The 24,343-nt window shown below is 43.5% G+C and overlaps 1 protein-coding gene across 10 annotated transcripts in view; it reads left to right on the top strand.

Annotated features, from left to right (window-relative positions):
* EPB41L2 (erythrocyte membrane protein band 4.1 like 2) overlaps window positions 1-24,343 on the top strand; it is a 194,806-nt gene that overhangs the window by 103,662 nt on the left and 66,801 nt on the right. For all 10 annotated transcript variants that reach the window (XM_061623840.1, XM_061623837.1, XM_061623838.1 and 7 more), the window contains one exon: window positions 17,006-17,048. In XM_061623840.1, coding sequence (XP_061479824.1) covers window positions 17,006-17,048 — 43 coding nt within the window. The remainder of the gene's footprint in view (window positions 1-17,005; window positions 17,049-24,343) is intronic.

Below are 24,343 nucleotides of genomic sequence, written 5' to 3'. Positions count from 1 at the left end.
TCAAGGCTGGAGCTTTAATATCAGTGGCTGACTTGTATTAAATCTGATTTACATTGTATATCCTGCCCCCTCTGGGGCCGTGAACAAGCCAAAAACCCAGTCTACAGCACTAATCTGAGTGTGCCAACTCTAAAACAACCTATATTATATTAACGCTGATACCTCAGTGCATTCTGCCCCCTCTGTGGCAGTGCATTTCGCCATCTGCCAGTGTATCCTACCCCCTCCGTGGTAGTACGCTGTGCCAGTTCGGGTCTTTACATCCTGCCCCCTCCGTGGCAGTGTACTGCACCCAGGTTTATATAAGATGGCAGAACAGCCAGGCATGTCACCATCAACACACATGGTGCCAGATCAGCCAGACATGCCACAATCAGCCAAGCCACAACATCCTAACAAGTCTAAGACCAGACATGCCAAAGCACTGGCTAAGACAAAACATCTTTCCAGCCATAGTAAACCAAAGCGCCCTCGTTATGTCTCTGTGCCAACCAACGCCACAGCACAGACACACATAAGTGACATTTTCCATTCTCCTGCTACTGCCTCTGACGAGGAAGAGTTTGTTGGCTTTCCCACTCACTGTTCGCCTAACGAAACTACCTCTGGTTTACCGCCTCAAACTTCTGTTCCATTAGTTCACCAGGCACATACATCTCCCACATCTGGTCTGCAGCTGTCTCCTGATTTCCTCTCCCAACTCCAAGCCATGCTGGCTTTTTTCACGCGAATGCAGTCACTACCACAAGCTCCTGCCATACCCCCACCCAACATGGGCCAACGTGCGTTCCATGAAGCTCATCATTCCTGTTCACCAGATCCCTTTGATGTAGCCAGAGGCAGATGTACGGATGAAGCCTCGTATGCAGAGGAGTCAACTTTCACTGACCATGTTGAAGGAGACGACTGGAGCGACTATTCAGATCATGAGGAGGATACTTCGTATCGCTTGTTCGATACCTCAGATTATCAACCGCTAGCACGTAGGGTACTTCATACCCTTGGTCTCCAGACTGCGCCTTCTACTTCGTCTGCCCCAGCTATCAAAGGGGCCAAGGTCCTCAAATCCCCTGCCAGACCCAATTGCCAAATTAGCCTCCGAAGAATGGGCTCATCCACTCAAAGCCCGACGCTTCAAGAACCTGGCTGACAGATTGTACGCCCTAGCCCCAGACTTTGCCACCAAGTTAGATGTCCCTGGCATAGATGAACCAATCGCTCGTCTCGTTTCAAGATCTCTTTTGCCCAGGGAAGGGGAATCCCACCTAAAAGATACTACTGAGCGACGAATAGACTTCGCCCTCCGCAAGAATCACGAGGCCACTGCCTTAGCCATGCGTGCCTCCGCTTCAGCCTCCATATTCTCCAGAGCCTCTATGATGTGGATGGATGACCTTCTAGAGGATGCTAACCCTGATCCTGTCGCCTTCAGAAGAGCACTATCGAAATTACGTAAGACAGCAGCTTTTGTGGCCGATGCCACTTTGGATGCCACTCAATTAGGGGCACGAGCCATGACGACTCAAATAGTCGCTCGTCGCACCCTCTGGCTTCGCCACTGGCAAGCTGATTCGGCGGCCAGACTGAACCTGTCCAAGGCTCCTTACTCCGGATCTCTACTCTTCGGCGAGGAAGCTCTAAAGGCAGTTCTGGTTGATCCAAAAGACGCCCAAAAACCGGTTCTGGCCACAGTCAAGAACATCGACCACAGGCCCTTCAGGCGATTTCCCTCCTTTCGTTCTAACCAGTCCTTTCGAGGAACGCGGCCAGGAGGACGAGGCCGCGACTTCAGACCCTATGACTCCAACGCATTCAGGGGCTCCTGGAACCGATGCTTCCAGGGCAGAGGTCAGTACCAAGGGCGCAGGGACAACTCATCGTCCTCATATAGGGGAGGCCCTCGCCTACACAAGTAGTATTAACGCCCTCCCCATAGGTGGCAGATTACTTAATTTTGGAGATCGATGGCTGCGCCTTACTACGGTCTCCTGGATCAGGGACCTTTTCACTTACGGCTATACCATAGAGTTCTGGGCAACCCCATCAGACAGATTCCATCCGTCTCCTTGCCCAAGGGCACCAGCCAGGCACAACATCATGCAGACAGCTATACATCACCTCTTGGACATAGCGGCAATAGAGCCAGTTCCCACAACTGAGAGGTCGGAAGGGGTGTACTCCCTCCTATTTGCTGTGCCAAAACGAGATTTATCTTGGAGGGCGGTATTGGACCTCAAGTTTGTCAACCGTTTTGTAACATACCGCAGGTTCAAAATGGAATCTCTCCATTCCATTACCAAGAGTCTGCATGAAGGGGACTTTCTGGCTTCTATCGACCTTAAGGAAGCATATCTCCATGTGCCCATTTGCATAGCCCACAGAAAGTTTCTTCGGTTTGCCTTTGGCCACCAACATTTTCAATATAGAGCGATGCCATTTGGCCTCTCCTCTGCTCCAAGAGTATTTACCAAGGTGCTACTCATCCTAGTGGCTTACCTTCGGACCCAAGGGGTTCATATCTACCCATATTTGGATGATCTGCTGATACGGTCCAAGTCTGAAGAACTGGCTCATCATCATTTAATGATCACCCTCAATGTTTTGCAGACCTACGGCTGGCTTGTCAACTTCGACAAAAGCCATCTCCAACCAACCCAACGCCTACTACATCTTGGGGCAATGTTGGACACGCTGCAGGCAATGGTCTTCCTGGCTCCAGATCGCATCACTGCCATCACAAGCATCGCAAGGTCCCTGATGCAACAAACATCCGCAGACGTCATGCTTCTCGCCAGAGCGCTCGGGATGTTTATCTCCACAATCCACATTGTGCCCTGGGCTCGAGCCCACACTCGGCCCCTTCAGTGGACTCTGTTGCCTTTTCAAAAAGACATTGCCAGCTCCAACCATCACAAAGTTCGTTTGAGCCCCGCTCTGCGCCTCTCCTTCCGCTGGTGGACCAAGGTTCAACATCTCTCCAAGGGCACGTCGTTCAGAGAACCCCGCAGAACCGTCGTGACCACAGAGGCCAGCCTCATAGGTTGGGGAGCCCACTGCAACTCCCAGTACGTTCAGGGGGTTTGGCCCAACGCAGAGCAATCTCGAAGCATCAACTGGCTGGAACTAAAGGCTGTCCACTTGGCTCTATGTCATTTTCAGTCTCTGTTCCCTTTGCATCATGTGCTCATTCGAACAGACAACACGTGTGTAAAATCACATTTGAACAGACAGGGGGGCACCAGGTCTTGTCCTCTGCAGGACTTAGCCTCCCTCATCTTTGTCTGGGCAGAACAACATCTACAATCCCTGAAAGCAGAGCACGTCAGAGGGATTTGGAATGTGACAGCAGACTGGCTCAGCAGACAACAGGTCTTCCCGGGAGAATGGAAACTTCATCCAGCCATTTTCCATCGTCTCCAGTGTCGGTTCGGCGCCCTCTCAGTCGACCTGTTTGCTTCCAGTCACAATTGCCAGCTTCCCAGGTACTTTGCCCGATACCTGGACTCAACAGCAGAAGCAGTGGATGCTCTGACAACACCGTGGCCAGACGGTCTATTGTACGCCTTTCCTCCCATACCATTGTTAGCCAAAACCTTGAGGAAGGCGCGAACCGAAAGGGCACAGCTGGTTCTGATAGCACCATTTTGGCCACGCCGACCGTGGTTCTCAGATCTTCTGGCAATGTCAATGATGGATCCTTGGACACTTCCAGTAACGCCAGACCTCCTATCCCAGGGTCCAGTACTGCACCAGGACCCTACTTGGTTCAATCTAACAGCGTGGCGTTTGAACGGAGACACTTGAGGTCAGCTGGACTGTCTGACGCTGTGATTGATATTATTTTGGCCTCGAGAAGACCATCTACCACTCGCATTTATCAACATACCTGGGTGGCTTTCTCCAAGTGGTGTCAGTCCCACCACCACGATCCATCCCAGGCCAATGTGCACCAGGTGCTCCAATTTCTCCATAGTGGCTTTATGATGGGACTTCGACCCAACACTCTACATCGACATGCGTCTACTCTGTCATCCATTCTCTCAGTGTCGTCTCCTGGAGATCATATTTCCTCACATCCGTTCATCAAACGTTTTTTGAGGGGAGTCGCCCTACGCTCTCCGGCTGTTGTCCATCGGTTCCCCTCATGGAGTTTGCCGAAAGTTCTGCAGGCTTTGCAACGCCCTCCGTTTGAACCCATCAGGACTGTGCCCCTACGTATACTGTCCTTCAAGGTCCTGTTTCTGATCGCAATCACATCTGCCAGATGCGTTTCGGAGTTGGGCACATTGTCTTCTGCTAGACACCTCTGCGTCTTCCATAAGGACTCTGTTGTGCTGAAGACTGACCCTTCCTTTCGTCCCAAGGTCGATTCAGTTTTTCATTGCAACCAGGACATTGTTTTGTCTTCCTTTTGCCCGAATCCTACCCATCCTCTCGAGAAGGCTTGGCATTCGTTGGATGTCCGGAGGGCTCTCAAGACCTACCTGTCTAGGACCCAAGAGATTCGACGAATGGAGTCTCTGTTTGTATCCTTTCATCCAAGGTCTATGGGGCATAAAGTATCCAATCCTACCTTATCCCGTTGGTTAAGGGCATGCATTACTTTAGCATATGAGTCCCTGAAGCTGTCAGTTCCAGCTAGTATAACGGCTCATTCTACCAGGTCAGCTGCCACCTCGGCTGCTTTTGCCACTAATGCTCCTGTTGCCGATATTTGTAGGGCTGCAGTCTGGTCTACCCCACACTCGTTCATAAGGCATTATAAAATTGATCGTTATGCCTCTGCTGATGCATCTTTTGGCAGACGAGTGTTGCAACAGGTTCTTAATGAGGATTAACATGTGGGTGGTCCCTCCCTATATGGGTTGCTTTGGTACATCCCACGGTGATGGCCCACCTCCTATGGAAAATGTACCATTGGTCTCACCTGAAAGGTGATTTTCATAGGAGGGGGCCATCACGACCCTCCCAGTTGGAGGATGACTAGACATTTTATCAATGGGTTACATGTTATTGTTACGCTATTATATTTAAATGTAAGAGTGAAGTCAAGACTTTTAGTTCTGTTATGTTATGTAGTTATGTTAGAGTCATGTTGTTATGCATGTGACTATTATGTTATTTTCCTGGCGGGCCTGTTGGCCTTGTTCTTGTATTTTTAGATATCTCTTTTTAGACTCGCTACGAATGAACTGGAGAGTGGGAGGGGCATGACGTCCCTAGTCTTGACTTCAAAAACATTCTTGCCTTCGCACGATAGGTGGAACTATTCCCACGGTGATGGCCCCCTCCTATGAAAATCACCTTTCAGGTGAGACCAATGGTACATTTAATGCGATAGATGTGCTGTCTCCTGTCTTCAACCACAAGTCAACACGCATTCCACAGACCACCTGAATGAAGCTAGCAGACCACTAGAGGTCCACAGACTACAGTTTGGGAACCCCTGATCTAGACATTTGTGGGGGAGGGGAGCACAACATGCCCTTGTGGACAGCAGTTCTGTGTTTTATCACCTTTTATTATTTCCTAACTTCATGGCAACCTACCGAGTAATGCTACTTATGTCTGCAAACAAAACAGATTATAGGTTGAGTTGCATGTAACAATAATCTAAACCAGTGGTTCGCAACCTGGAGGGTTCCCCGGGGGGCCGCGAAGTAATCCAGAGGGGGCCGTGAACAGTAAATAAATGAATTATTTCTTATTATTTTTTAAAGCAGTCTTCACTCCCTCGACACTGTATGCTTCCCACTGGCGCTGCAGATGACACCTCCCCCTTGCTCCAAACAAGAGGGGGAGGCCTTTTGCTGAAGCACCAGAGCGTCTTTGAGGCACACTAAGGGCAGGCATCTGCCTATAAAATACATGGTAGATGCCAAAGGAGGCTGAGTGGAGCTACCAGGAAGAAGAGGGGATTACTATCACTGATTCCTGTTCCCTTGCACTGCTGGTACTGACAGCGCCCTTACAGTAGGGCCCCGCTCATACAGCGAGTTACGTTTCGGACCCCCGCTGTAAAGCGGATCCCATTGACTTACATTGACCAAAATGGCGCCTGGCAGCAAAAAAAACGCCGTAAAAGTGGAACAAGCGCTGTAAAGCGTGGCCTTTCTACAGTTCACAACCGCTGTATTAGCGGAACGCTGTAAAGCGAAGCGCTGTAAAGCGGGGCCCTACTGTACTTAGAATGAGAGGAGAGGGCTTTTTGTGAAGCAAAAAGAAGCAAGGCTGCACAGAAAGGCTGCTTTCCCCCTTCTTTCCTGACAGCCAGCCTGCCTCCCTGGGGGGAGGGGGTCATGAATTTTTTTCAGCTTATAAAGGGGGTCCCGTGCTGATAAAGGTTGGGAACCACTGATCTAAACCATGTGATTTATCATAGTTTATCAGGAATGAACAAACAGCTCATGCACACTGCCTGATCCTTCCCATTTAGCGCTCTCTCTGGTGTAAACAGGATAAACAAACCAGGAAGCCTTGACTTCACATTATTTTTGAACAAGGGAGACTTGTTTGTTGCCACAATTGGTTGCCAACCTAAAGCCATGATTTGTTGTTCGCTTGCTAATTGTGGCTTGTTAAGAAGTAGCACACCACAATCCTTAGTTTGACGTAACACAAAGGCAAGGCTTCCTGCGTTGTTTATCTTGCTCATGTCGGGATGTGCAAAGAGGGAACTGTCAGATAGCATGTATCAGCACACTGCTCATGACTCATAAACTATAAACCAGAAAGTATGGCTTCTTGCTATGTGCAAACAGAACTGTTTGTACTAGGGGAAAATGTGTTTTTATTATATATAATAATATAAAGAAGCATGTTTATAATTCAAATTGCAATATTCTGTAGGATGCCTAACAGAAGTGATGTCTTCTCAAAACAATGTTCTGTGCCCGTAATGGAGTTAGAAATAACATAATTGTATTTTTAAGTGCTCTCTCACAACTAAGCAGTTCTGGTTAAATGTCTGTTTTCTCTCCAGTATGGGCATTAAGTTGAACATGTTCCCCATTCAGGATTGGCTAAAAAGCACCTATTATAAGTAACTCATCCTCATAATTGTCTTTTTCTGTCCTTATTCTCTGTCATCTAATACATTTTATACTGGAGACTGAATTTTATTTTGCTTGGGCCTTCTCAAAGGGAGAGGCTTCTGCTATGTCTTTCACATTTTTGCCTTTCATGACCTTGAATACAATAAATGCTATGTTTGATAAAGATCACTTGAAAGATGTTGCTTAACCATCTTCTTGTGCATAAGCATTCCAAATATATCCATCACCAGGAGATATTAGGAAGTATGACTTGTCAAGTCTTCTTGATGATCTGATTTGTCCACAGATAACTTTCTCTAGAAGAGCTTCCTCAGCTGCATATATTCTTTCCCACTTAAATGTTTCAGACTACACTGGAGTGCTGAATGTCCAATTTTAAAACATTTATTTATTACAATTATTGATATGCCACCTTTCAGGATATTAAATCCTTCCAGGTGGTTTACAGTTAAACATTATATAAAAACACAAACAATTATTAATACAGCCATGAGAGTGGCTGTATACTATAGTCAGCATTAGGGTTGCCAGGCTCAGGGCCTAAGAATGATTCTGTACCTTTAAGAGAAGAGAAAATTCAGCCAAGGGCAGGTTTTCTTGCAACACCGTAATGAGAAAAACCACAAGGTGGAATTCTCCCTTCCCCCTGCACAACTTTTAAAGATGCAGAAGACCTCTTGGTTGCCAGACCCTGAGCCTGGCAACCCTGGTCAGCATGGATTTTTCACATTTTGCCATGTTAAATTGAAGATACCCCTCATGCCATTATGCTGCTTCCCTTGTCTTATTTCAAAATAAAATCTTACAAAACTTATAGTCCTGAGCTCAGAAACGCTTGCTTGACAACCCTCTGAGTTTTCATGGCAATACACAAAACACTCAGAGAGAATTTAGAGTTCAAAGTGTAAAACAAGAGGGGGGGGGAATCCAGACCCCTGTTGGGCTTTTTTCTGTGAGTGGTCTCATAATTTGTTGAAATTAATTAAAAATCACCCATGTTCACAGAGTACCTATAATCCTATTACTGACCTTGCCCCATACTCTGACCTTCATCTTCTGCAGTTTAAAAGTTAATTAAAAATCAGCCATGCATTTTTTTAATTTAAGAAAATTACTATTGGAGTCTATGATAGTGCAGATATGTTCAGTAAGAAGCAACTGTCAGTGTTCAAAAAGCCAGACTAACAGCTGTTTGTCTTGGCTAATCAGGGGCCACACCCATGCCAGACATTAATTCCACTTTAAGCAGTCATGGCTTCCTCCAAAGAATCATGGGAAATGTAGTTTGTGAAGGGTACTGAGAGTTGTTAGGAGACTCCTATTCCCCTGGTTCCAATGTCTGGAGTCAGCCCCTTTTCCCAGAGAATTCTGGTGATTGTAGCTCTGAGGGAAATAGGGCATCTCCTAACAACTCTCAGCATTCTTCACAAGCTACACTTCTCAGGTTTCTTTGGGGGAAACCATGATTGTTTAAAGTGGAATAAATGTCTTTGTGGATGTGGCCAGGTACAGCTTTAGTTTAAATTTGGGTGGGAGACCACATCTGTCTGCTGTAGAACAAAAAAGTGGGGGAAACCCCGATAAATGATACTGTTAGCAATGTTTTCCTTTTGGAAAGGAAATGGGCTTTCTCTCTGTCCAGTGCCTGCCCACCCACCCAATCTCCTCCCCCTCTGTCCTCCCCTTCCTCTCCTCCACCTCCCTCATGTCAGTTTCACCAATCCTAACCATGACTGCACAGAAATAAATCCTACTGAACTCAATAAGCATGCAAATGATCAAACCTGCCCTCCTCCTCCCCTCCCTCCTGCCTGCTGTGAAAGACCAACCCAAATTGTGGTTGCATTTTTACAAATTTGTAGCGCAGTACAGTATGTCAGAGAGGAGGTCAGGTCTCATGCTCCCCTGGTGCATTCACTATAGCTGCCCAATTTCCCTGCTTTTTAAAGTTTGATAGAAATATCTGATGGTAGGTACATTCTTAAACCGCAAGGTGTTCTGCCCAGAGACGAGACGGAGGCAAGGCTTGGTTCAATTCATGTTTTATTCAGCTGATGGTTACATCCAGAGCAGTGCGCTTCATAAACCTGTCTACTCTAGCTCACTACTTTCCCTAGCTAAGCTACCTAAACAGTCTCTGCAGCATGTGGGGAGAGCTGAATCAGCACAAGAGCCTGGGCAGGCACCTGCTTAATTAGGGAAGGTCTTCGCCCATAAACGACAGCTCCTCCGAAGTTCCACCCTCTCAAGGTCCCTTTTCTTGCGCCGTCTCGCACGGGGTGAGGGGGGCTAGCCTCCGATGGCCCATCTGACAGTGGGGCTTTGCTAGGCAATGGCTTGGCTTCAGGGAGCAGGAAGCTGGTTGCCGGGGAAGCGTTTGAAGTGCCAGGCAGGGATTCCCATGGGAGTGTGGTTGGACGCGTGAGGGTTCGCTTCCCAATGGCTCAGGTGTGGGGCTCGCAAGCGGAGCTGGAACTGCCTCAATATGGGGGTGCTGGCCGATGGAGTCTGCGGGCTGACTGCGCTCCCTCTTCCTTCAACACTCCCAGGGACCTCGTCCTCATCTGACTCCTCTCCCTGAGCTAACTCCTCTTGCGCCTGGGGCGCAACACAAGGGTTTTTTGCCTATTAGTGAATAGCATACTAAAAAGTGTTGAGGTTCCTTTCCAAAGGGCAAATGAATGTCTTATGGGCAGGGTGCCTTAGTGGTGGTGGTGGGGTGCAGTTGAAGCAGGCCCTTAGTATTTTGCCTGCCCCCCCTTTCCTAGAATCCTTCCCATGGGACAGTTGATCTCAGTTAACTCTTCACACCAATACTTGTAGAAGATGATCAAATAAGGTGCACAGATTATGGATCCTCTTTAGAGTAAATGGTACTTAAGGCATCAACATCTAATTATGCAAAACTGGATTTCCTAAAATGGATCATGTGTTAGAAGCACAGAGTACCCTCTTTATTTGTTTTTACTTTAACTGGAGAGTAAGGTAATCAGGACTGTTGAAAATAAGTGCACATTTTTTAAGACTAAGGTGAGAACTGCTTGTTCCATGTTTTCTATGTGTATGCAAAGCAACATCTCAGGAAGCAAAACTTTTTGAAAATGGAAAATAGAATATCCATTCTAGTTCCATTCTTGAAGATGGAAAGTGGAAGATAACAGAAAAGCTATCTACTCCTTGTTCCTTGCTCCTCCTCCTCCTCTCATGGAGGGCTTCCTGGTTGCTCGTTTGCTGTGCACCCTGGCCTGTGTGTGCTGTTGTTTAACATTAAATTGGTACACATTCATTTGATCATGGATGAGAGTGTGCCAATCTGGTGTGTATTACTGAGACCTAGATGTGAGTGAGCTGGGAGAAACTGATCTGAGCCAGCTTTGCCCACCTGGACACTTGGTGCATCATCAGTCCACAGAACTTCCACCTCTGTCACCAGAAAACCACTCAGTCTTGGAGCTGGTTATGAGGGCCTGCAGCTGTTGTCAGGCCAAGGAGACAATAAACTAGGATTGCTGCTGGTGTACTGTCCACCCTGCTGCCCAGCAGTTTCTCTGATTGGCTGGCAGAGGCTGTCTTGGCTGCAGTGGTGGAGTAGCCCAGAATGATAGTCTTGGGTAATTCTGTGCTGAGGCTGCCTCTAGTGTTCTGGCTTGGGACTTCATGGCCTTCATGACGACCATGGAGCTGTCTCTGGTTGTCACCTGTCTCACACATAGGACAGGGTATACCCTCGATTTTATTTTTTGTTCCAGATGGAGAAAGGGGTGGTCTGGAGAGGAGGGGGGGTAGATGTCACCCCATTGTTATGGTCAGATCACTTCCCAGTAGAGTTTGGTCTTAGGGTTCTGATCCTCCTCTGCAGGAGTGGTGGACAGATTAAGACTAATGGAGTCTACTGGATTCCTGAATAACTTGGGAACGGGTTCCAGTAGATAGAGCAGGTGACCCTGTTGAAGCCCTTGTCATGTTGTGGAACAATGAGACATGTCAGGCTCTTGATATGGTTCCCCTGAGCACCCTGTCCGGCATTGTGGAACACATTTTGCGCTTTGGTACACCAGTGAACCACAGGCAATGAAACAGGCTGGACGATGGCTAGAGTATAAATGGCACGAGTAATGCAACATAACAAGGCCTACTGTTTGGCAGTAAAGAGGGCACAGTTCTGTGCCTCCATTGCATCCTCAAGCAGCCGTCAGTGCAGCTTTTTTGTATTGTCTGTGGTCTGTTAACATCTACTCTGGGAAATAGAGTTTTAGACCCCTCAGAAGCCCTCTGAGAATTGTTGGCAAGGCAGTTTGAGGGTAAAGTTGCTCACCTCTATAGCAATCTTGACACCTCATTCACTTTCACTGTAGTGACCAGTGAGGTGACATGAACAAGGTGCTTGTGACAATGTGACCAGCAATGTCTCTTCTCGACCTGTGCCCTTCTTGGCTAATTAAAGCTTGCAGAGGGGGTATGACTGAGTGGATCCAGATTGTGTTCAACCCATCTTTGTGGGAGTAGCCTTGGCTGCCCTGAAAGAGGTGGTGATCCATCCACTCCTGAAAAAGCCCACTGTGGACCGATTGGTTTGTGACAACTACTGCCCGGTTGCAAATACCTTTTTAGGAAAGTGATCAAGAGGGCTGTGGCACAATAATCTTGTATAAAACAAATTATCTCTACCCATTCCAGGTCTGGCCTTGGTCACCCTAATGGATGACCTTTATTGGGAGAAGGACAAGGGGAATGAGACCCTGTTCTTGATCTTTTAGCATCTTTTGATACCATTAACCATGGTATCCTTCTGAGCTGACTTGGTGAGATGTGTATTGGAGGCACAGTGGTTAACAGCTATCTCCAGGGTCAATTACAGAGAATAGCATTGGGTGATTGTCTGTTGCCCTTGGCAGTTGAGCTGTTGGTTGCTGCAGGGTATCATCTTGTTCCCAATGCTGTTTAACATCAATATAAAGCTTTTGGGAGTGGTCATTAGGAGGTTTGGAATAAGGTGTCAGCAGTACACTGATGATACTCAGCTCTATTTCTTGGTAATATATTAATTGGGAGAGGCCATGCAAACTCTGGACCAGTGCTTGCACTTGGTGGTGGGTTAGATGAGGACCAATAAAGTGAGTCCGAATCCTATCAAGACAGGGGCACTGTGGGTAGGTGGTTCCTGAGTCTAGATAATCAGCCAGTGCCTGCTTTGGATGGGGTCATACTCCCTTTGGAAGAGCAGGTTCATAGTCTGAGATGCTCATGGATCCATCTTCGTTGCTAGAGTCCTAGGAGGCTTTTACCATCTTAAGCTGGTGGGACAGCTGCGTCCATTTCTAGACCAGGATAGCCCAACCATTGTCGTTCATGCACTGGATTACTATAATGCATTTTATGTGGGGCTGCCCTTGAGGTTGGTCAGGAAGCTGCAACTGGTGCAAAATGCGGTGTTGCAACTACTCACTGTACATCACCAACATTTTACCCTGCTGCTGGCTGCCCATTAGCTACTAAATTCAAACTGTTGGTTTCAGTGTATAAAACCCTATGTAGCTTGGGACCAGGATACCTGAAAAATCATCTCACCCCATATATACCCAGTCACTCACTGCGTTCTGGCGGTGAGGGCCTCCTGCAGATACTATCTTTTCAGGAGGTCTGTTCCGCACAACGTAGGAAGCAGACCTTTAGTGTTGTGACACCTACTCTTTGGAATTCCCTCCTCTTAAATATTAGACAAGCATTGTCTTGGTTGCCTTTTTGGTGCCTGCTGACGACCTTCTTTCAACAAGCATTTTAAGTAGAGACTTTATCCCAGTCTGCATCTGTGTTGGAATTGTTTTTAAAGATGTTTTTAAAGAAAATATGTTTTAAGATGTTTTGTTTTTAAAATGTTTTACAGATATTTTATTGCCTGTTTGCCGCCCTGGGCTCCTTCTGGGGAGAAGGGCAGGATATAAATTCAATAATAAATAATAATAATGTCCCTCATGTTATACACATGCCTTGGGTGAGCCACCAAAGCTGCATCCTACAAAACGTTTTCTAGAACTTTGGAATTCTTTAATTTTAATTTTCTTTGCCTTCTTTCTGTCTGTTCTATTCCTCATGAGGAGGCAATGGTTTGCAGGGCAGAAGTGACTAGAGGAAGGAACATGTAAACTGGGATGGGTAACTATGTGCTCTTCAGATTGGACTCCAGCTTCCATCAGTCCCAGCATAGCCAATGGTCAGGGAGTTGTGGTCTAATAACATGTGGAGGGTCCAATAATATGTGGTCCAATAATGTGGAGATTTTCCACTCCTGGGGTAAACCTTCCGTTGTCTGCTTCTGCTGCTCAACAACTCCCCCACAGTAACACCGTGTACATTTCCCCCTCACCCAGTCTAGGCCTTTGTTTTTGTCACAAACACTGGTCAGGATCCCTAGCTGGGGAGAAGACAACAGACAAGGAAAAAATAAATCACATTACCTTCCCAGCCTGCTTCTCCCTTCAAATCCCTTAGTATCACTTCGCAGTGACAAAGTAATACTCAGAATATGGAACCATCACATAGCTGCATAATGGAGAGTTACTTCCTCAGACCACACACCTATCTTAGACAGTCATACTACTATATATTTGTGTGTGTGTGTGGGGGGGGGAGAATCACATTAAGGATAAGATGCATAATATATTCAGCTTTCTGATTAGATGATACCATTTTGTTAGCTTTTTGTAACATTTACAATTGTACAATAAAGAGGCAGTCAGTATCTTGTAAAGATACTGGTATCTTGTATACCTAGCAGTCTATCATTCAGTTGTAGGCAAATATATCCCTTAAGGCAAATAAATCCCTGTAGGATGCAACCTTAACATGGTGAGGGGGTTTGAGAGTGTTGAAGAAGCTGAGAGCAATGCCGTCAGGAGTCTAGACCAAGAGGCTTGACTCCTAGCAGGGGCACCCAAGGCAGAATGGTCAAAGCTGAGACACCAGACTAAGATGCATCCAAACTCAGAGGAAGGCAATGATAAACCACCTTTGAATACCTCTTACCACGAAAACCCTATGAACAGAGTATCCAAAATACAACACCAGATGGTGCTGGAAGATGAGACCCCCAGGTCAGAAGGCAGTCACCGAGCCACTGGGGAAGAACAAAGGACAAGTACGAATAGCGCTGTGAGTAATGATGCAGCTGCGTCAAAGCCGAAAGGAAGCCCAGAGGCTGATGCGCACAGATGCGAAAGGAGAGTCCGGAGTTGTATGACGCACACAATAGGAACATGAAATGTGAGAAGCATGAACCAGGGAAAGTTAGACATTGTCAAGCAAGAAATGGAGCGTATCAGCATTACAATACTTGGCGTGAGTGAATTAAAATGGGTGGGAATGGGACATTTTCAATCGGGCAACTACAAAATATTTTATGCAGGAAATGAGAAATGAAGAAGAAACAGGGTTGCTTTAATAGTGAGAAGTGATGTAGCAAAAGCAATTAGGAGCTACAACACAAGGTCTGAGCGAGTGATATCAATGAGATTCAATGGGAAACCTATTAACATAACCATCATCCAAGTCTATGCTCCAACGTCAAACGCAGAAGAAGAAGAATTGGAGAGATTTTATGCAGAAGTACAGGAGGAAATTGATCACACATCAAAACAAGATATGCGGATAATCATGGGGGACTGGAATGCAAAAGTAGGGAACAACTAGGAATTGTGGGGAAATGTGGCTTAGGAAACAGAAATGATGCAGGAGAAAGACATTGAATTCTGTGAAGCCAATAATTTGTTTCTTGCCAACACATTTTTTGAGCAACCGAAAAGACGACTGTACATGTGGACATCACCAGATGGTCGAGATAGGAATCAAATTGATTATATAATTGGTAGTAGAAGATGGAGAAGTTCCATACTTACTGCAAAAACGACCAGGAGTAGAGTGTGGTACAGATCATGAACTGGTTGTATCGAAAATCAGAGTAAAGCTAAAGAACAACAACAAAGCAATCATAATGCCAAAATACAATTTAAATAACATCCCAGAAGAATATAACTATCAAATAAGGAACAGATTTGAGGCTTTAAACTTCATTGACAGAGAGCCAGAAGAACTCTGGACAGATTTGTTCACGGAAGAACCGTATGATGAAGAACCAGAAATTTTAGAATGTGAGGTAAAAGCTGCTCTTAAAATACTTGGAAGAAACAAATCACCAGAAACAGATGGCATACCAATAGAGTTGCTACAAGCTACTGAAACTGAATCTCTCCAAATTTTGACAAAAATTTGTCAAGAAATATGGAAAACTAAGCAATGGCCCACAGACTGGAAGCGTTCAATATTATCCCAATTCCAAAGAAAGGGGATCCCAGGGAATGCAGTAATTATCGAACTATTGCCTTAATATTCCATGCAAGTAAAGTAATGCTCAAGATTCTACAACAAAGGCTCTTACCATATAAGAAGCGAGAAGTGCCAGATGTCCAAGCTGGATTTAGAAAGGGAAGAGGCACCAGAGATCATATCGCAAACATATGTTGGATAATGGAATGGACCAAGGAATTTCAGAAGAAATTCACCCTGTGCTTTATAGATTACAACAAAGCCTTTGACTGTGTAGATCATGAAAAACTATAGAATGCTTTAAAAGAAATGGAGGTGCCACAGCATCTGATTGTCCTGATGTGCAACCTATACTCTGCACAAGAGGCTACTGTAAGGACAGAATATGGAGAAACCGATTGGTTCCCATCAGAAACGGTGTGAGACAGGGGTGTATTTTATTACCCTATTTGTTTAATCTGTACACAACATATCATACAGAAAGCAGGATTGGACCAAGTTGAAAGTATGAAAACTGGAGGGAGAAATATCAATAATTTAAGATATGCAGACGATACCATACTCAGCAGAAACCAGTAATGATTTGAAAAGAATGCTGATGAAAGTTCAAGAGGAAAGCACAAAAGCAGGACTACAGCTGAATGTCAAAAAGACTAAAGTAATGACAACAGAAGATTTATGTAACTTTAAAGTTGACAATGAGGACATTGAACTTGTCAAGGATTATCAATACCTCGGCACAGTCATTAAGCAAAATGGAGACAACAGTCAAGAAATCAGAAGAAGGCTAGGACTGGGTAGGGAAGCTGTGAGAGACCTTGAAAAGGTCCTCAAATGCAAAGATGTATCACTGAACACCAAAGTCAGGATCATTCAGGCCATGGTATTCCCGATTTCTATGTATGGATGTGAAAGTTGGACAGTGAAAAAAACAGATAAGAGAAAAATCAACTCATTTGAAATGTGGTGTTGGAGGAGAGCTTGGTGCATACTATGGACTGTGAAAAAGACCAATAATTGGGTGTTAGAACAAATTAAACCAGAACTGTCACTAGAAGCTAAAATGATGAGATTATCTTACTTTGGACATATCATGAGAAGACCTGATTCACTAGAAAAGACAATAATGCTGGGAAAAACAGCAGGGAGTAGAAAAAGAGGAAGGCCAAACAAGAGTTGGATTGATTCCATAAAGGAAGCCACAGACCTGAACTTACAAGATCTGAGCAGGGTGGTTCATGACAGATGCTCTTGGAGGTCACTGTTTCATAGGGTTGCCATAAGTCGTAATCGACTTGAAGGCACATAACAACAGCAACAATATAGAGGGAGATATTGCAAACCATGGTGACTTACGCCTTTTTTTATATGGAATGGAATGGGAGGAAGTTATATGCTTTGCCAGGAATAGATTTTTCAAAAGCATTTGTATGCAAAGAGAAGGAAGAACATCAATGATATTTGAAGGGACCTGATTTTAAATCTTGAGCTCAAAGACACTGCAGGCTGATTTTGAAAGAATAGCAATAACTTAAAGTTGTATAGAGCAGTATATAAAATACATGTTAAGCATCCCATGCTCATCTCCCACTTTCCCCACCTTATATAATTCCTTTTTTTTTTTTTTTTAGAATTGGCTTGATCCTTCAAAGGACATCAAGAGACAAATTCACAGTAAGTATTAAGTATGGTTTTAAATTATTTCACAAGTGGACAGCTAAAGAAATTGCTCGTGCTGATTTTTAAGCAGTACATTTCTGTTGATTCATAAGTTACTCTTTCAGAAACTGAATGTATCACAATCAATGTATTGCAGTGGACTGAAGTCAACAGTAAGAGACTTTGAACAATATCAGGCATGATAAAGCACCTCTTTTTCATTTGTATGGCAAAATATAAATATTACTGGAAGGTTATTGTGGTTTTCTTTGACTGTGAAAGGACATGTTATATAGCATTCTTGATGGTTAAAGAATCCTCTTCTTCCTCATACCCTATTAACTGCTTTTTACAAACTCTCCTAGACATGGTAGAGGCCCTAGATGGGTTAGTACCATTTTACCCTAGCTTAAATGGAACCTGGAAAAGAATACCTCTAAGTACTTCCTCCTTTATGCTGATTGGGGGTTGGGGGGAGAATCAGTGTATGATACATAGATGAGAGACAGTGAACCCCTTCTGATGAGACATGCTGACAAAATATGGGAAGTAGCTGGCTCCCTTCTTTTGTCTACAATGTTAAAATCATAAATGACGTGGATCTTTCAGTTTATACAAACTGGCAGGATTGGCCATTAAGGATTACATTAATCCGAGAAGTAAGCAGCCTCTTAATTTCTGTTGAGTTTGTAGTCATTTCATGCAAGTGATCCTAGAAAAACATTGGGCTATTTGAAGAATAGGAAATACAAGCTTTAAGTATTTTATCAGTCTTGCAGGATATTCAGAAAGTTAATACAATAGGAATGCTTCATAGTCTCATCTGCTGTCACTTTATTATCAGTTGGCATTATTATACAGCCACGAGAGTGGCCGTATACTATAGCCAGCTTGGATTTTTCGCATTCCACAGTGTTAAAATTGAAAATACTCCCCATGCCATTCTGGTGCTTCGCATAAACTCATTTCAAAACAAAACCTTACAAAACTTATAGCCCTGAACTCAGAAATGCCTGCTTAACAATGCCCTAAATTTTCATGGCAATATACAAAAGGGTCAGAGATAATCAAGAGTTCAGAGTGAAAAAGAGAAAAAAAACCCAGAGCCCTTTTGAACTTTTCTCTGTCAGAGTTCTCATAATCTGTTGAAATTCATTAAAAATCAGCCATATTCACAGAGTACCTGTAATCCTGTTACTGACCTTGCCCCATACTCTGACCTTCATCTTCTGCAGTTGAAAAGTTTAAAAAATGCCTGGCTGATTTTTAATTAATTTAATAAATTTTGGCTGGAACCCAATGATAACTCAGAGCATGCTCAGTAAGAACCAACTGTCAGTGTTCTAAAAGCCAGACTCACAGCAGCTGGGCTTGCCTAAACAGGGGGCCACACCCACACCAGATCATATTCCACTTGAGACAGTCATGGCTTCCCCCAAAGTATCCTGGGAAGTGTAGTTCTTGAAGGGTGCTGAGTGTTGTTAGGAGACTCCTATTCCCCTGACAGAGCTCCAATGGCCAGAGTGGTTTAACAGTCAGCCGCTCTGACTGAAGCTCTGTGAGGGGAACAGGGCATCTCCTAGCAACTCTCAGCACCCTTCACTAACTCCACTTCCCAGGATTCTTTGGGAGAAGCTGTGACTGTTGAAAGTGAAATAAAGGCCTGGTGTGGATGTTGCCAGGGAGAGCTTTGGTTTAAATTTGGGTGGGCTACATGTGCCTGCTGTAGAATGAAAAGGGTGCTGGAAATGCTGAAAAGCAATGATACTGTTCACAATGTTTTCCTTTTTGAAAGGAAAAGTGCTTCCCCTCTACCCAGTGACCACCCACACAATCTCCTCCTCCCCTCCCCCTCTCCTTCCCCAGGTCAGTTTCATCTATCCTAAACATGATTGCAAAGAAATAAATTCCATTGAACTCAGAAAGTATGCAAATGATCAAACTCACCCTCCCTTCTCCTCCCTCCCCATCCCCTTCCAATCTCCCCCACCTCCCCCCATGGTCATTTACCTATCTTCAGCATGATTGCATGGGAGTAAATCCCATTGAACTCAGTAAGTATGCAAATGATCAAGCCTGCCCTCCTCCTTCTTCCCATCACCTTCCTCTGCCCCTTCCCTCCCCCTTCCTTTGTCCCTCACCTTCCTCTCCCCTCCTTCCACCTCCCCCTCCTTCTGTTCTCGCCCCTCCCCCTTCATCTCCCCCATGATCAGTTTTATCTATCCTAACCATGATTGCATGGAAGTAAATCTCATTGAACTCAGTAAGCATGCAAATGATGAAACCTGCCCTTCTCCTTCCTTCCTTCCTCCTCCTCCTGCTCCCCTCCCTCCTCTCCTCTGCCATTCCTCCCCTCCCTCCTACTTCTCCCCTCCCCATCCCCTGTGGTCAGTTTGACCTATCCTAAGCATGATTGCATGGGAGTAAATCCCATTGAACTCAATAAGCATGCAAATTATCAATCTATTCTCAGCAAACTTGCACACAATCCCATTTCTTACCTCCTGGATTAAAAAGCAGAGAAATTCACGAACAGGCAAAAAACCTTGCGGTTTAAGAATGTACCTATAGCCCACAGATATTTCTATCAAACTTTAAAAAGCAGGGAAATTAGGCAGCTATAGTGAATGCACCAGGGGAGCAGGAGACCTGACCTCCTCTCTGAGATATTGAACTGCCCTTTGTTGTTGTTGTTATGTGCCTTGGAGTTGATTACGACTTATGTACTGCCCTACAAATTTGTAAAAATGCAAACACAATTTGGGTTTGTCTTTCACAGTCCAATCCACTTCTGGTGTAGCTTGAAAGAATTTGGTAACGTGCATTTTGAAAATTTGTAGGGCAGTACAATATCTCAGAGAGGAGGTCAGGTCTTCTGGACGTGTGCTGTGCTGATCTTGTTTTAGCAGGGAGGAAGCAACAATATTAAGATACAGTTGATATAGTTCAGCTAGTCACTTTAAATATGTTTGATTTACTTTGCAATTTTAGTGATGTTTACTATAGTAAATCGGGGGGGTTGCTTCTGTTTCTGTGAATATGTGAAGCACAGCAACACTTTGCAAAATATACACTAAAAAACTCCAAAAACAATTGTGGAATAATATTACTGACTGTTCTGCAGAATAGTCTCCAGTGGACATGAGGAGTGTCTCAGTTTGCACAAGATAAAACAGCGGGAGTTGAAATATATTCTAGCAAATTTCTAGGTGTGCTCTATGTTTTTAATTGACCATGCCCATCTTTCCTTAAATGAAGTGGTTTAAATATAGCAGGCCGAAAACATGCATCTTGGGCAGGCCAAGTTTGTTTTTTCCAACAGCTAGAGTCATTGCTGAAGTAGCAACATATTGTAATCCATCTGATTTTACATCAAACTGCAGTTTCAGATTCAACTGTTAATGCAGCCAAAATAGAAATAGAACATAACCTCCAATTTGAAACACAAAAGGCTGTCTTCACCATCATATGACACTGACCAATCAAAAGGCTTTTAAATTAATAAAAATAAATTTGACACAGGTTTCTAGGATGAATAATGAGGGAAATAAAATTTTCTAGATTTGGTTCTCTGTAGAAACATTAGTAACACAGGAAAGAAGCAAAGCAAGAAGAACACCAACAAACATAAAAAAATGTAATTCTCCATCTTTGGAGATGGCAGGTATTGCCACCACTCCCCATATGCTCAGAGGCACATGTTACCAAATTCTTCCAAGCTACACAGCAAGTGGATTGGACTGTGAAAAACCAACCCAAATTGTGTTTGCATTTTTACAAATTTGTGGGGCAGTCCAATATCTCAGAGAGGAGGTCAGGTCTCCTGCTCCCCTGGTGCATTCACTATAGCTGCCCAATTTCCCTGCTTTTTAAAGTTTGATAGAAATATCTGTTGACTATAGGTATGTTCTTAAATCGCAAGGTTTTTTGCCCATTATTGAATTTTGATACACTAATAGCTTTAAAGGTGACTCTTTGAATTTTAATTTGATAGGAACTAGCTTATGTAGATTTCTGTTGACCATAACTTATTGTAGATGTGGCAAGTAAACCAGTAGTTTCCTTGATTTTAATTTTTAATATTAGCATCTGTGCTTCATAAGCCAACAATTACTCAGAAATCAGTGTACTGAGGTACTATGGAATGTTAAGAACAGGCTTCAAGAAGAGGCTGGAACTGGGGAGGGAAGTGAAAGCACACAATTTTTTTTCTCTCCCATTTAATTTTACAATGTGTTTCTTAAGAGTCTGTTAAGCTGTTACTGTGGTCCTGAAGAAAGAGGATTATTTGTGATCTTGATATGTTCCAGAAGAGCAGTAAGTAGAGGAATTGGTGTTTCCATGTGTCTGAAGTTCTGGTACACAGCAGAAAAATGGTTTGTCCACATCTTAACTCATCTGTATGTACACAGAAATGGACATGAAGCTGTAAACCTCAGAAAAGTTTACTTGTTTGAATTGTTACTTGTAGCTGGGGAAACAGAAAATTAATTTATAGGCAGACCTTTCAAGTGCTCTGACCATTGTATAATTTTACATTTAGGATATAGTCAAAAATTATGCATGTGCAGAGGATTTTCCCCCTAAAGGGGGAAGCTTACGTCCAGCACTTGTTGCCAGCAGCAGTTTAGTAAGCTAATATTGTTAGTCCAAAGCTTTTTGCTTTTATAGAAAAAAAAAGCATTTTTCAGAGGCACTACATTACCATTTGAAAACCAGGCACCCTTAATGTATTGGTGGCTTGTGTACATGATAGCCAGTTCTGGATAACTTTTAGTCATAAATGCAGTATTACAGAGTTTGGCACTTTTCACTAAACAATTACTCATTTGGCATACAACCTACAATTGTAAAAGGTCAGATTTGCAGCCCATACATATGGAGATTCATGAAAAGAATGAAGAATGCATATAAAGGTTACCACGCAGCCTACAATGCCAGATTCCAGATAGCAACAAACTCTAAATTTATTTTTGCAGTCCTGCAAGAAATCTAGTTGATTATTTTCTCCCTTGTTAACAATAATATGCTTTGGAGAGGCTCATCAAATGTTTCGATTGTTTAAAAGTTGAGTTACACACAATCTGTCTTTTACATGGGAGTATCCTCCACTGAAATCTGAAATTTACTTTGAGTAAACATGGCTAGGATTGTGCTACAATTTAATATTAAATGAAGAAACATTAAACCTTATTTATGGTTTGAGAACATAAAGTAAAAACAAAAGGAGTAGCAATTTCAATATAAAATATAGATAATAAGCCCAACAATTCTACAACACTAATTCTAGTAAGTTTCTATGTACATAGGTTCAAACTATATTCCTTAAAACAGATGCATCTAATTTATAAGCATGTTGTGTATTTTTAAAATAATACTTCTATGCCAGCATAATCCAAATTCTGCAATTGTATAAATTTGCATATACTTGTTTTGCATATATTATTGCTTATCATGAAAGGGGCAAAAAGTGTCAGGTTACTAGCCAATGGAAATTTTACTTGGCCACCCCACTTCTACCTTTGGCTTCTGATATTTTATTAATTTTGTTGTCCACTAGGTTCAAGCCAGTATTTGCAACTATGGGGACTAGCAGTAAGCTTTGAAAAAGGAGAGAGTGAGCTGAGATTTCCCAGTATTCCCAGTTCTGTATCCAATACCAATTGCCTGCTACCTTACCTGAATGCAGTTATTCAGTTATGCTTAGGGATGGCAGACAAATTCAATTCAGTTCCCCTTTTAATGTGAACCTACCTAATTCACACTTCCCAAAACAATACACGAACTAAAATGCAAACTAAAATGAAATTTGTGGTTCTCTGAATTTTGCAGTGCAGTTCTCCAGGCAAATATTTATACAAAATGCATATATTAGGGGAAAGGGTGCATAAAAATGGGAATTGTAGTCCAAAATCATCTGGAAGGCCCACAAGTTTCCCAGCCCTAATCTCTGTGTTGATGGCGTCGCACCTCAAACCTCTGGATTTCACTGCACTCAGTGGTTCCATGTAGATATTAAATAACATGAGGGGACAAAATAGAAACCTCATACGATCCCCATAACATAAATGCCAAGGAGTTGAGCAGTAGTCCCCCATTAACATTATAGTTAATATAATTACAGGGAACAGTCATATTTACTTTGAAAGAAGAGTAACGGATTGTTTATTTTATTGCATTTTTATTCCGTCCTTTCCCAAGGAGTTCAGGGTGACGTGCATAGTTCTCTCCCCCTTTCCTCACAGTAAACATGTGAGGTAAGTTAGGCTGACAATGCAAATCTGTACTGTCTACTTAAAAGTAAGTCACATTGAGTTAAATGGAATGCATTCCCAGGTAAGTATGTGTAAGGTTGCAGCCTGAATGTGTGTGTGTGGTCCAACCTGACACTCCTTGCGCCTAGTCTGGCTACCTACCCACTAAACAGAGGTCTTTGCTACTAATGACTGATTGTGTTCCTGGTTGGAGATGCATCCTGGTTGTGGGAGAAGCTTTGCTGTGCTGCTAAGTTTGCCCCTGGTCGCTGTAGGGCTAGGAGGCAAGCAGCCATCACTTTTGCTAACAAATGGTACCATATTGAAATTGAAAGCTACCATCTACGCAGTGGCATTCTTGGAATATTTTATAATATTTGAACACAGTCAACTAATAGTGATAAATTGACTATGCAAGGTTATGCATTTTAAAAACTATCATGCAGAAATATAGGGTACTTTTGGGCCGCAGGAGCACTTTTGATTGTGTAATTTATACATAAGTAGACTACAGGTTTGTCTTTCTAGGACATTGTCACCCGTACAATGTCCCCAAATTTCAGCCAGTTACAACTAAACGTTTTTCTTCTGGAAACAAAAAAAAAACCCCACTGGGGTCCAAAGATACCCCAGAAATTGTGTTTTTTAAAGGTTTTTTATTATGTATATGGAAAGGAAAAAGGAACCAGAAATAACAAAATATAACAACATCCAGATCTAAAATACAAAGGAAGCCTAACCAAGGTCACATGGAGTTTGCAAAACTTTGTTACAGAGGTATCTCAAAATATAAAAAACCAAGGAGTTTAAGCAGTCAAAATAGATTCAGTAGTATTAGATAAGTGTTCATGCAGGTGGTATTATGCAGTATAGTTAATAAACATCCACCAAGTGGCACTGAAGGATTGAGGCTTTGCTAGACCTTGCAACAGATGTATCTTGTGGATGATTTTCTTCATAAGCTCAACGTACCACACATTTATGTATCAGGTAGATTTGTCCAGACCATACAACCATTTCTACTTTTTGAACAATTGTCTGCTTAGAAGAGGTATA

Source organism: Rhineura floridana, chromosome 4 (assembly GCF_030035675.1).
Source record: "Rhineura floridana isolate rRhiFlo1 chromosome 4, rRhiFlo1.hap2, whole genome shotgun sequence".
In the NCBI taxonomy this organism is placed as follows: Eukaryota; Metazoa; Chordata; class Lepidosauria; order Squamata; family Rhineuridae; genus Rhineura; species Rhineura floridana.
The sequence above is the reverse complement of the archived record's forward strand: the minus strand, read 5'-3'. Positions and strand labels throughout refer to the sequence as shown.